The 13731-nt window shown below is 34.6% G+C and overlaps 1 protein-coding gene across 4 annotated transcripts in view; it reads left to right on the top strand.

Annotated features, from left to right (window-relative positions):
- The window catches only part of Vps13D (vacuolar protein sorting 13D), a 561523-nt gene that overhangs the window by 500426 nt on the left and 47366 nt on the right, over positions 1–13731 (top strand). For all 4 annotated transcript variants that reach the window (XM_089241869.1, XM_089241867.1, XM_089241868.1 and 1 more), the window contains exons 69-72: positions 2787–2888; positions 3170–3463; positions 3588–3721; positions 5780–5958. In XM_089241869.1, the coding sequence (XP_089097995.1) occupies positions 2787–2888; positions 3170–3463; positions 3588–3721; positions 5780–5958 (709 nt within the window). The remainder of the gene's footprint in view (positions 1–2786; positions 2889–3169; positions 3464–3587; positions 3722–5779; positions 5959–13731) is intronic.

The following is a 13731-nucleotide window of genomic DNA, read 5'->3' as shown; positions in this document are numbered from 1 at the left end:
ATGTAAAGCTTAGAATATTAGTTAACAGTAAAAAAAATATCATATCTGTCATGTAACATTTAGGTCTCTCGAATTAGCAGTAAAATTATCAGTTTTTTGCAAAATTAAGGTCTATTGTTCACAGTTTCAATTACTTCTAGTCTACTTTTTTTAATTAACAAATTTCTCGTAACCATATGGGTAAAAAATATTTCAAAACTTTATATGTATTTACTAGACTCAACTTAGTTTTAATTTCATAAAATAAAAATTATTTTTGGAGTACGAGAAATAAAACTAAATATAACTGAAAATTAAAAATGATTTTATTTTCTACAGAAAGAAAAGATTACAAATATCAAAATGTTAACTTTTAAAAAGTAATTCAAAATGAATCTTGTTCTTGATAATTGATGAAAATTTCAGAATGTTATAGTTGTCAGTTCGGAATAGGCTTATTTCATATGTACGTGGCATCACAGTTATAAGCAGCTCTCTCAACCTGCAACCACAGTTTTTTAGACTGGTTGTAAAGGACAATCTATAGCAACTAAATTAAAATATGCTTGTAAATAAAACAAAAATTTTAGATTTAGTTCATTATTGTTTCAAAAATATTATATTTTATAGTTATAGAAAAAATAAAGTCTTAATTGAATGTTTATTCCTGGACTGCGTGTTGTAGTTGCAGATGTGAAATCATGCTTCGTTTCAAACTTTGGAAAGTATTTCCTGTCCAGCAATCTTGATCTAATAAACCCATCTTGCTCTTTGAAGCCACAAATGTTCTGAGAAGCTTCTGTGTAACCTCTTTTACAATTCTTTCCACAGCTTGTGTGTGAGAATTATTTTTAAACTCCTTCCTGTCGCTAGTTCCTGTTTCAACGATCAACTCTAGCTCTTGGTTGCTTAAGTTAGTTATGAGAGGTGGCTCCGTTACTATTGTAGATTGCCAATTAATAAGATCTATGTAGTCCTCTGCCTCATAATTAATTTGTGGGGGTTTGAAAACCCTCTTTGCTTTTAACTCTGTTTGTCGAGCTTTTTGTATCCTCTTGCTTGCTAGACATCTATGTTTTCGTGAGTCAAACAACATTCTCAAAAGGAGATGTTCTGGGTGTACCATAAAAGCACTTCTCTGTAAAGTTGATTGAACAATAGCCTTAAGATCATCTTACAAGTACTTGATGCATTGTACTATCTCAAAAAAGTTTTGTGATGCATAAATAATTCTTGGATGAGATTTTATTGTAAAGCATGAGGAAGCATAAACTTTCATGACAAACTCAGCTAGTGTTTTCAACTGCGGGGTTTGATCAAGTGATGCAATATATAAATGTAAAATTCGGTTTGCCATTGTCAGCCATCTTGCATGGGAGATGTTTCCAGGGTTTCTGTTTGCCAACTCTTGGGGGCATTCGCCTGTAAGTACAGCCTGGCATATATGCCGGAGATATTTCTGGTCGGTGCTCAACTACTTAAAATCAACATCTGGAAAAATACTATTTATTTTATTGTACACAACAAAACTGGTAAATCTTCACAACTTGTTAAACACTTTTCTATTGGATCACTAAAAGAAGTAGGTCCAGAAGTTGGACCGTGGAGGGCAACCATAGCTTTCCTAAGAGGCAATTCGTTTAAATGAAGCAAACAAACCACTGCTTGTACTAGGTGTTTAAAGCATTTTAAAACAATGAAATTGATCCATTATAAACTACCGTATTTGATGCGGTACCATTACAACCAAGAACTTTAATAGTTTTCTCGTCAATGCAATTTTCTTTCATAAATTTTAGTATTGATGACATTATGTCTTTCCCAGAGCCACTGTCTGGAGTTACGTGCCCCAAATATGTTGAACCTGGTTCTTCAACCAAAGATATGTGTTCTTCTAGTATATAGTTTTCTGGACACATTTATCACATACAATTTCTTTACTCATTGTTTCATCATTTCAACCATCAAAATAGAGGGCAATTATTTTTGAGGTGCCGAGTTGAACTAATACCTTTTCGATATTTTACCCTTTACCAAAAAACCTTTGATTTATCAATTACTGCTGCCTGATTTTCTGGCGTTATAACATTTAAATCCTGAAAAGAGCACTTGCTAGCTAAGCTACTGCTCCACTACTGTGACTAGACTATAAATAAAGCAACTGAAATCAACCTAAAGGATGAGTTGAAAATCGAAAAAATTAAGGTTTTCATGTTGATTCCGGGAGACCTAAATGTTACATGACAGATATGATATTTTTCTTACTGTTAACTAATATTCTAAGCTTTACATTTTTGTATTTGAAAACAGAAATTTGCTTTATATTTTTGTTTCTAAAAAAATTTAAAATCTGCATTTTTGACAAAAAAAATTAAACTTTAGGCCCATGCCAGGAGACCTAAATATTTTTCAATTTCACTGAATTTTTTTTGGTAAATATGTGACCATAGTGACAACTTTTTATCGACTTGAAATTTTGAATTTCAAAAAAAAGTTTTTCGTGATACGCCCTACTACATAATATCATCACCAATAGATGGTGGTATATATTTGGAAATCTGCCCCCCCCCCCAAATATCTGACCACGATCTGCCACTGCTCTTAGTACTCATTGGTATAATACAACCTTTTTTCCATATGAGAAACACTTATTTTTTCTAACCATATGGAAAAAGGGGGTAGGCATTCATGACAACTTCTGTATTGGTTCAACTTACCATTCATATATCCGTTTTTGTTTTTTCTTTTAAATTTTTACCAATTTTATTGTTATATGTACATATTGTTTCTTTTTTTTCTTTTCTGAGGCAAACATATTACATTCATCAAAAAAAGAAGAAAACCAATGTTTTAATCCATCTGAATTTAATGATGCTGTGTTGAGAACACAATATGATTTAGAAATTAAGGTATGTAAATTCTGCTAGTTTTATATAAAAAAACTTGTAATGATTTGTACCTTGAATCCCAGTTATTTGAGCCATAAAAATCTTCATCCAATAAATTTTATAGAGTTGGTATGACTAAAACATTGTTTAAAAAATCAGAGTTTTTCTTTCATGTCCATCATTAAACATTTTGATGATTAACAAGATTGTCATTCATAATTTGTAAATATTTTTATGAAAGTTATTAAATTTCTTCCTTGGAATACTTCTGAAAATATATGTAAATGATATTTTTGTTTCAGTTCTTTTTGAGACTTCAAGGCCTTGGACTGTCAGTGGTGAATCATTTAAACGAGGATCTTGTCTACGTGCTTTTGAAAGACATAAATGTTGAATTGAATAAGTCTGCAGCAGCTTTGATTCTAGATGGGAGTGTAAAAAAATTTCAACTTGACAGTCAACTTAGAGAACGAGAAAGAACTGTGTTAGTCTTTGCCACACCCTGTAGTAAATTGGATAGTGAACATCATTTGCCTGATGTACATTTTATTGTCCATAAAGTCAACGCTGATCTTGCTAATGCAGAGATTTTTAAAGTATATCATTTTCTTATAGCTACATTTATATTATTGTGAATCATAATTTTTTTTTGTTTTCATGGTTTTAGTTGGGTCGTCTTGATGTTTTAATGCTTAATTTATTTTTTCTCTGTTTTTATAGCACTTCATAGTGACTGTAAAAAATTTAACGATCCATCTGGAAGAATATTTGTTGATGAAGGTTTTACAGTTCTATCGCACTTTTGTATCTTCTTTATCTTCAAAATCACCATTTGATAGCAATGATTTCCAAAGGTAAGATAAACATACCCAATCTTATAAATTATCATACACTTTCTGTGTGTAAGGATATGCAATTGATAGAAGGATCGTTTGACAGAAAAACATTCGTTAGAATGCACATGTGTGTGACTACCAGAAAATTAATTTATTAATGCTATTATTAATTACCCTCATTTCTTGCTGTGATTAGTAGATGTGTACAAATCGGTATACCATATTTTATTACAACTGTAAATGAAAACAGTTGTTAGCTCAGGTGGTGGGGGTAGGATATTAGCAAGCTTACACCCTACCACATGAGAATCGCTGATTCAAATCCATTTCACAAACTTCACGTTTTTTTCTTTTTCCTTTGTTCATCTTTCTTTATCACAGCTTTTTTTGTACTTACATATTTTGCTGTTGATCATTTCCTAGTTGATCTTGATCCCGCCAAACTTTAGGAAATGCAGTCTAGAACATATGTGATATACTTAATGCTGGCAAGTAGCTAGGTTAGGCTCACTTATATTACCTTTTATATTACCTTTACTGCAATATAATTTATACTCAAAGCCAATAGTGTGTGTGTGTGTGTGTGTTAGCATCCCAACATTCCCACCGGAGTGTAGAGTGCTTACTGTTTGAGTTAGCGAATCAATTTGGAAAGCATGCCTCCACCAGCAGCGAGCCATTATGACAAAATAAAAGTGAGATCACATTGCCTATCCATATTTATTTTACATTTTTAAAATTTTCACTCGTAGGCATTGATTATTTGCATTGTGCGGCAGCAAATATTATTACAAAGGTTCTGATAAATCAAGGAAGATTGGTAATGAAGCATTAATAACATTTCGTTAAAAAAAAGCTTTATTATGAAAGCGTCAAATATTTACAGCACAGGTACCAATTTGAAATAGGAATTATTGTTTCAAAAAAATAAAAATCAACCAACTCTGCATTCGTCTATAAGAATGAATTTCATATGAAGAGATTGTCTCCAAACTTTATACATGTGTATTCTGACAAATGTGTCTACCCTGTGAGAGAAATGTTCAATTTTCCTATGGAAACTAAACATTTTGTTTCAGTTAAGCATATCATCATTAATTAGACAGGTTTAATTAAGCACTACACCAGATGGCTCTTCTTTTTTTTTCAGAAAAGGTTACCACTATTAAGAGGTTTGGTGTTTCTGAAAAAGGAAAAAGAATTAAATTTTTGATTGCAGGTGAAATTATGGAAATCCATACTATAGTTATTTAAAATAAACCATTTTCGGCATGAGACATTATTTGCATTGAAGACGTGTGAATTATGCATGAAAATCTTTTATTTATAGATACTTTTTGTTATTGTTAATTTACCAGTTTATTGTTAATATCAAACAAGCTGTGAAGTTATTGATAAGAAATGCATCTGGTTATGTCAACAGGCGAGACAATTTCATGAAAAGAAATGTATGTGCTGTGACCCTTGTGTCCAGGGACATGCATTCTTTGAGATCTGACTCATATTCTGTTACAAATTTGCTATTTTTTTGTATCTAGGGCATTATTTTCAATAGGTGCTTACATGAGATGAGCTCCCTTGATCAAACACCATGGAAACCAAGAAATTTATGGGCTATGATAAACCACTCGCTATATTTTTGCCTTAATTTGTTTTCCCCGAAATGCATCTATCACACCAGTTAGCCCTCAGGAACCCTCAGGTCTGTGCACCACATTTTGGAAACCACTAACATAGGGAAGGACCTCTAATTATTTTTATGTTTGTATGCTTTAAGGAAGAAATCATTCAGAGCAAATCTTGAGGGTTATTTTTCTTATGAAATGTGTCATTTCCTTTCATTTTCATGCCTAAAAGTGGTCCATTATGAAAAAATCTTTGTTGGGAGGTTGACCTTGATGTTGATTCAATTAAATACATCCAGAAAACATGGCTGTTGTTCAGAGGTTACCACTGTTTGGAAGTGGCCATCATGGGAGGTTTCACTGTATTTATGTTGCAACAAAGATGAGCAAAGGAATACTCACACATATCTTGTCATTTTACATGTAAAGTATTTATTTTTGCCATTTGCAGCTCTTTGTTTCGCCACTCTGCTACTGACTGTCGTTACTATTTTGGTACTTTGAAAATCAGTTTACAACAAGTTCGTCTCAGTGTGTTCACTACAAGTTCCCTCTCAGAAGATTTACAATACGTAAAAAGCAAAACTGGTTTGCATCTAATCAGATTTGAAGATGCTCAGATAGAATTAGGTAACTTTTTTTTCTGTAATAAAAGTAATCGAATTCAGGGCACCCACTTGTCTTACTTTTTGGTAAAATGTTGTATTTTAATCCTACTTTCCAGGTTCTGTCCTACTTTTTTACCAAATCGTGTGAATAGAATTCATGTAACTTTTTGTAAATTAACAAGAAATGATCTAAATTCATAATTCACAATTATGGTGTACATTTTGTGTATAAGTGAAGAAAAGTTTGCATTTAAAAAAATTTGATATGTTTTCTTAGTTTTGTGATTCTGATGCCCAATAGCATTAAATTATCCTCTGTATTTTTAGGACATTCAGAGGCATAAACTCGCTCAATAAACAATGTTTAGGAAACTGCAAAGAGCTATAAATAAAAGTGCTTCATTTGTTAAAAACGTTCATGCTAACAATGAACAGGCCAAATGTGAACAACTCCCTTTTTATGACATGAATGTCGCTCTCCACTTGTTAATACAAGATATACAGAAAACTGGATGTTGTGAAGATATTTATTATTCGAGATGTTAATTTTTTAAGGAAGGAAAAAACTCATCTCTGCCTCTACCGGGAGTCGAACCCGGGTCCCTCGATTGCCGGACGAGTGCTCTGACCACTAAGCTACAGAGGAGATAGAGATTTTCCTTCGCTAGAGCGTTTTTTTTTTTTTCCTTCCTTAAAAAATTAACATCTCGAATAATAAATATCTTCACAACATCCAGTTTTCTGTATATCTTGTATTAACAAGTGGAGAGCGACATTCATGTCATATATATAGCCATCTGGTGGCTCATCGTCCATGAGCTATTAGCTGATCGGTTCACCGTCCATTGCACGGTTCCGTTCGGCACATATACGCTCTAGCGAAGGAAAATCTCTATCTCCTCTGTAGCTTAGTGGTCAGAGCACTCGTCCGGCAATCGAGGGACCCGGGTTCGACTCCCGGTAGAGGCAGAGATGAGTTTTTTCCTTCCTTAAAAAATTAACATCTCGAATAATAAATATCTTCACAACATCCAGTTTTCTGTATATCTTGTAACTCCCTTTTTGAAAAAAGACAGATAGTACAGTTAAACTTCTAGGTTACTTTGGACTTATTTGCATTAGGCCTTTAATTTACACATTTTACAGAGTGCTTTCGGAAGCGGTCTCAAAACAGCATCATTCTTAAAAACTTGAATGTCTTTTTAATTTTTTGTGCACAGAGGAAGAAAGCCACATATCTTTTTGCTTAAATGATCAGACTCTGTCTGTTCTAAATGTGACAATTACAAAATTTTAGATCAGCTTCGATTGTACCAGATGGATGAAGATATGGAACATCCATGAGAATGGGTTGAATACCACAGAATTGATTATTATTTGAGTTTTAATATTTATTAAATGAAATTCACCTCATTAATGTGTCAACCAAACATGTATTTTAATATTTTTTTTCAGCCTAATGCATATTGGTCGGGTGGGGACGATAGATTGATGGTAATAGAGGGTGTTGCTACTTTTCTAACAGATACCCTTTACCTCAGAGGTTACCGTAAGGAATATTAATGTGGGCATCTGTCTGATATTTCAAATTCAAGCCTAATGTATAAAAAAAAATATTTTTCAAAGTCTGTCGTGCAACAGTGCTTGAAGTCATGTCTGTAGTGATGTATGCAGTTACACAATTGCCCAGATTGCAAGAGGACCAGGGTTTGATTCCTAGCAGACACCAGAAGACTTTTCTTTCAGAAAAAACCTAGGCATAATATCCAGAATATTATATTACTAGCATGGGCGAGATGGAAATTCCCCCTTCCCTGTTTGAGACTTTATACATTTTATGGTTTCCATTTATTGAAGTAATTTTTTATGAAAGTGGCAATTTTAGGCAAGGCTCATTTTGCATGGTTTTTTTGGTCTTTAGTTTTTGTTTAGCACTTTTAATTTACTTCAATTTACATCATACTTTTTTAGGAACTTTTCTGACCCAACTTTTTGTGTGTGTTTGTGAAGAATTGAAACCTTCTGCCACATTGCACAAAATGTAATACCATCATCAACCATTTTTAATCCACTGCTGGATGAAGGTTTCCTCTAAATTTTTCCATGTTATTCTGTCTGATGCTTTAGCCATCCAGGTGACTCCAGCCACTTTTCTGATCTCATCGATCCATCTTGTGTTGGGATGCCTTCTCAGACGTTTAACACCACAAGGGTACCAACCCAAAATACTTATGGACCATCTGTTGTCCTGTCTTCTTGCAATATGTCCAACTCATTTCCATTTTAAACGTTTAATTCTTTCTATGATATTATATACCTTTGTGTGGCTTCTTATCCAAGTGATTTGTTTTCTGTCTCTTCTTGTGATGCCTCACATAAATCTTCACCTTCTCCTTTGTGTTCTCTGGAGCCTTTGTATCGTCTTGTGTCTTGCTTGTGAGTCCATGTTTTAGCTCCATAAGTCAGTGCTGGTAGTGCAAACTGGTTGAATACTTTTTTTAAGGCATAATGTCATGTGGCTCTTCAGAATTACCCATTTTTTATGAGTTGAACATAACTTTTGCATATTCATTTTCAAATCCACCTGAATACTAGCCTTCTCCAGTTCTTGTATCATTTCCTCTAGTTCATCTGGATTACTGCTGATAATAACCATGTCTTTGGCAAAATTCAAATGGTGGGGAAATTATTTTTAATACCTTTCTCGTCCCAATCCAGTTTCCCGAATACTTCTTCTAAAATAGTGGTAAAGAGAGTTTTGGTGAGATAGTATCACCCTACTACTACTACTAAACCCAGACATGCACCTCGTCCATATTCCTTTGCGGAACCTCTAACGAATTGGTACATGCGGGAATGTGCGTGTACGTGTAGTGAAACCTGATGTGAAGTTTGTTTCTGTGTAATGCATGTTATGTGTAGTGCTGCCATCTTCCACCAGTTTTTCTAACTATGAATGAAGTGTAATGATTGAATAATTAATTGTTGTAGGCCTGTTGCTCTCTGTGGCGAGACTTTTTAATGGGGAGATCGGCTCGCATTTGCGACTCAAAGTTGGGAACCACAGGAAACCAACTTCAGCCGACCACCACTGCGGTGACGGTGGGGTTCGAACCTGGATCCTCGTGACGCGAGTCCGTCATTATGACCACTCAACCACCGCAGCGGCGATAGTATCACCCTGCCAGACACCTTTCCCAAGTTTTAATCTTTGCGTTTTCTTTATGCATAAACCTAATATATCCTAACGAAGGGTTGCAGTTGCTTTGTCATACATTTTCTTGATGATATTGATGTCTTCTCTATTCCAATTACTTCTAGCCTTAACAACAACAGATGTGAAGACAGAATCAAACACTTTCTCAAAAGCCATACACAATGGTAATTCATATTCCTTGTGTCTCTCTCTATGAGTTCCCTGATTGTTTGGATGTGATCAGTTGTACTAAATTCACTTCGAAAGCCTGCTTGTTCTTTTATTTGGGCTTTGTCCAATGTGGATTCAAGCCTATATGTCAGCACTTTGGTGAAGATTTTATAAGTTACCTTTAGAGACTGATTGGTCGTTAATTCTTGATATCTTCTTTCTCACCCTTTTTTTAAAGAACCACCATCATTGCGTTATTCCAATCTTCAGGCACATCCAATTTTGTGTGACAATTTGTGAACAAAGCAGCTAGCATACTGGCAAATTCTTTTCCTGCTTCTTTAACAATGTCGATTGAATTCCCATCTTTACCTGGGCATTTTTCATTTTTTAAAATTTAAAATGTACTCCAGTTAATGGAAAAACTTTTATCTCTCTAAAAATGTAGATAAGTTCTGCTGTACTTGTTTTTCCAGTTCTGAACATTTTTGTTCTATCTTCTGATCATCCAATTGAAACCTGGGTGGAGTCTCTTTTTGACCATTTGGTCTCACTGTCATGTGAGCATTTTTTTAATTGTTCTTTCTTTTTTTGCACGTCTTAAATACTGGTTTGTGATATAATACTAAAGTAAATCATGAATGGGTCATTCTATTTCAAATTACCTGGGTAAATGTCAGATTAACACCCAGTCTCAGATTTCAACGATTTTTTTTATTTGTTGCTTTTACCATCCTTATTAACCGTGTAAAATATTATTTGCATCTCTCTAAAACTTTTTGAGAAAAATGGTGAAATTTATCAAAAAATGGTGCAGATGACTTTTCCGAGACACAATTTTTAAGCGGCATTGTTTGAGAAAATAAATCATAACTTTCTCAATTTTCAATATATTCAAGGTAAATTTTCACTAAAGTGTTCACGAAAACATACAGAATGTGAATAAAAATAATTCATACACTTACATTTGAAATTTACATGCAAAAAAATTATGTAAACTTTATTTTCGTGGAATTTTTCTTTAGAAAAAATAAAATTTTTCTAACATGTTTTCAGACCAGAGGCACAGCAGTTACCAAAACAACTTTTATATTAAATTTCTCCTAAATATATGATGGAAAAGATTAGAGAAAGAAATAATGTTTTTTTGACCGTTAAATATATTTATTCTGGCTCTCAACAAAAAATTCATCGAAATAAGACTGGATCGCTCCGATTTTAAATCATTCAACTAGATATTGGAAATGCAACCATCACCCCAGATTCCAATTATTATATTTTGTTTATTGCTTCTATCATCCTTGTTGACAATGCAAAATTTCATGCACATATCTCAAAAACTTTTTGAGAAAAAAAATGTTTTCCAACCCCACGAATGACGTCTCTAAGGCTAAACCATTCAAGTAATATTATTTATAAAATATGTCATAACTTTTTTTGCTGATTATCAATACATTAAAAAGAAATTTTCACTGAAATGCTCACAAAAAAATGTAAATCACGACTGGGGAAGGAAATTTACAATGTTATTTTAGTTAATCTACAGTGTTATTTTTTCTTAGTCCACAGAGTATGGTTATATCAAACTTTCACTGTATTCACTGCTGTAAAAAATTCTATTTTATTAAATGATGAATAAAATTCAGTTGGTTGTTTCACCCTGTAAAGTAGTTTCTTGCACACTTTTTTATACTACACAGAAAATAGCTTCATGGCAACTTAAGATAAAATATGATCATTTTGTTTAATCAGTAAAAACACAAACGCAGAGGCTCCGACATGAAAAAAACATTTGCGGGTGGACACTGACAGGTGCTAGTCGCCCCATATATACGGAACTCATGTCTAATGTTGCGATTTGATTCATAAGCACCGGAACCTAGGGGCTGAGGCCTTTTGAGCCCTTCCCCTCAATAAATTTTTTAAGCAGGCTGAGCCCTCCCAATAATTTCTGAAAAATGCAATGCACCCTTCCTACTTTGTGTGCACTCTAGAGTCCCATATATATGGGACGCTCAACTTTCAGAAGCCCCCCAATGCTTTCTTCATGTCAGTGCATCTGATTTGATTCTACACTCAAATGGCTAATATGTGTTTTTCAAGGTAGTTTTGAATTGATAGTTTTAAATTTTCCAAGTACTTAAAAGTGCGAACTCTATTAACAACTGTGCATATACAAACCGAGGTACAACCATCTGTCATACTATGGTATTTTGGAACACCACAATCATTAAAAGTGCCACAACAAATGGCATAAATTTAGTTTTATCTAAATTTAAGTTTGTTTTTAAACCAGATATTTATTGAGCTAAGATCGTTATGCATGTTATTCCTCAAGTTAACTAAAGAGCTTTTAGAGTAACAAAGAGTTGAATCGTCAACTTCGTTAACACTTCAAAAAATAATGTGATTTTGAGTGAAATATTGGAGAGAGTGTGTGCGGTTTCAAAATATCCTAAAAAATATCATTATAGAGATTTATCATAGTAAAGTACACAAGGTCGCCACTAGATGTTTGGTCAGCCGAGCAAACACTCATTTTGGCACCCCCTCCTTGTAATGTCGAGTTGGAGAAGATGCAATTGCGGCGTATCTGTGCCCCTCAGGTACGCTGCCCTGACAACTGACTCGCCTGCTCCTTGTAGTTGTTGCCCTGTATATCGTTGTTCAACATTACACTATAGACAATTCTTAACAAGATTCGAGAAAATATTGTTGTAGGGGATTTATCATTACATTGAGTATCGTTGCAGCGAGGTTTCACTGTATTTGTTTCGAATAAGGAATGTTCATTTTTTTTACTTCTCGCTTAAGCTTGGTAAGTAGTAACTTGGTAGTAAAGAATTTCAAATGGCAGCAGAACCTTCATTACCCAGGGTCAGGGTAATGATGAGGAAGAACATGGATAAACAAAAGCCACGGTTAAACCACCAGGAATAACCAAACATAGGCTTGACAAACCCCATGCTCCAAGTTGTAATGACGACTAGAAAATTGATATATTGGTGTCTAAAATTTTTTTATACACTAGAAGTGATATTAAATCCCAAAAAGTTGAGAAAACATTATTTCGAACCATTGTTCTCAAGCAAAATCACGTTCAGCTCTCAAGAACTTTGCCTAATTTTCTGGCTGTTGCCTAAATTTCTTTTTGATTTGTCAAGCCTTGGCCAAACATAATAGTAATCACAAAATAGTTTGAATAAAACGTATATCAATATATTTTGCTTGTTTAAAATAAGTATTCATTGATATTCAAGTAGAAGACGTGGAGGTCCTAAATCTTCTAAGAAATGTATGTGCAAGCAAAGCACCAGGACCAGATGATATCTATCCCAGGGTCCTCAGGGAATGTGCTAATGAATTGTTGGGGCCAGTCGCACAGATATACAGAAGTAGTGTTGCTGAGGATATCGTCCCAAGAGATTGGAAACTTGCTAACGTTGTTCCGATATTTAAGAAGGGTAGTAGAGAAGCGGTGTCAAATTATCGTCCAGTGAGTTTGACGAGCTCCCTCTCGAAAGTTTTGGAAATTATCATCAAAACGCAGTTTGTGAAGTGGATAGACGAAAATAATTTATTGTCGGATAATCAGCATGGGTTCAGGAAGGGGAAGTCATGTGTAACTAACCTCCTTTGCTTCTATGATCACGTGACTAAGGCTTTGGGTAAGAGCAAAAATGTAGACATTGTTTACCTTGATTTCCAGAAGGCATTCGATCAGGTCCAACATGGCAAACTCTTGAAGCGTTTACATGAGATTGGAATTGGGGGCAACTTGCTGAATTGGATAGAATCGTGGTTAAGAGATAGGTCGCAACGAGTTATGGTGAACGGGAAATTCTCTGGTTGGACAGACGTCACAAGTGGAGTTCCTCAAGGAAGTGTACTTGACCCTACACTTTTTTCACTTTTTATTGATAAACTCGATCAGGGTATCTATGGGATTGCTAGCAAATTCGCAGATGACGTGAAGCTAATGGGGGTAATTGGGAACCAAAGTGATAGGGAATTGCTCCAGTATTAAACAGTATTGCAGCATGGGCAAATGAATGGAGCATGACGTTTAGCATTGATAAGTGCATGGTCGCTCATTTTGGTTCGAACAACCCACGGTTCTCTTACGAGTTGAATGGTGTCACTATCCCGGATGCAACCAGGGTCACCGATTTGGGAATTCTCATTGACGAGCAACTTAGGTTTTCTGAACATTGTTCAGCGGTGGTCAAAAAATTGAATAGAATGCTTGGTCTCATTTTCAAAAAGGTCTCTTCGCGTTCTCCTAAAGTAATTCTTTCGCTTTTTCGAGGCTTAGTTCTCCTGGACTGGAGTATGCTGTAAGGTTTTGGAGACCATACCTACAGAGGGACATAGAATTGGTTGAAGGGGTGCAGAGAAGAGCTACGCGTGTCCTTGTTGGCACACAGG

Source organism: Pholcus phalangioides, unplaced genomic scaffold, assembly GCF_987345545.1.
Source record: "Pholcus phalangioides strain wild (caught in Gottingen) unplaced genomic scaffold, Ppha-v1.0 ptg000014l_1, whole genome shotgun sequence".
NCBI lineage: Eukaryota > Metazoa > Arthropoda > Arachnida > Araneae > Pholcidae > Pholcus > Pholcus phalangioides.
The sequence above is the reverse complement of the archived record's forward strand: the minus strand, read 5'-3'. Positions and strand labels throughout refer to the sequence as shown.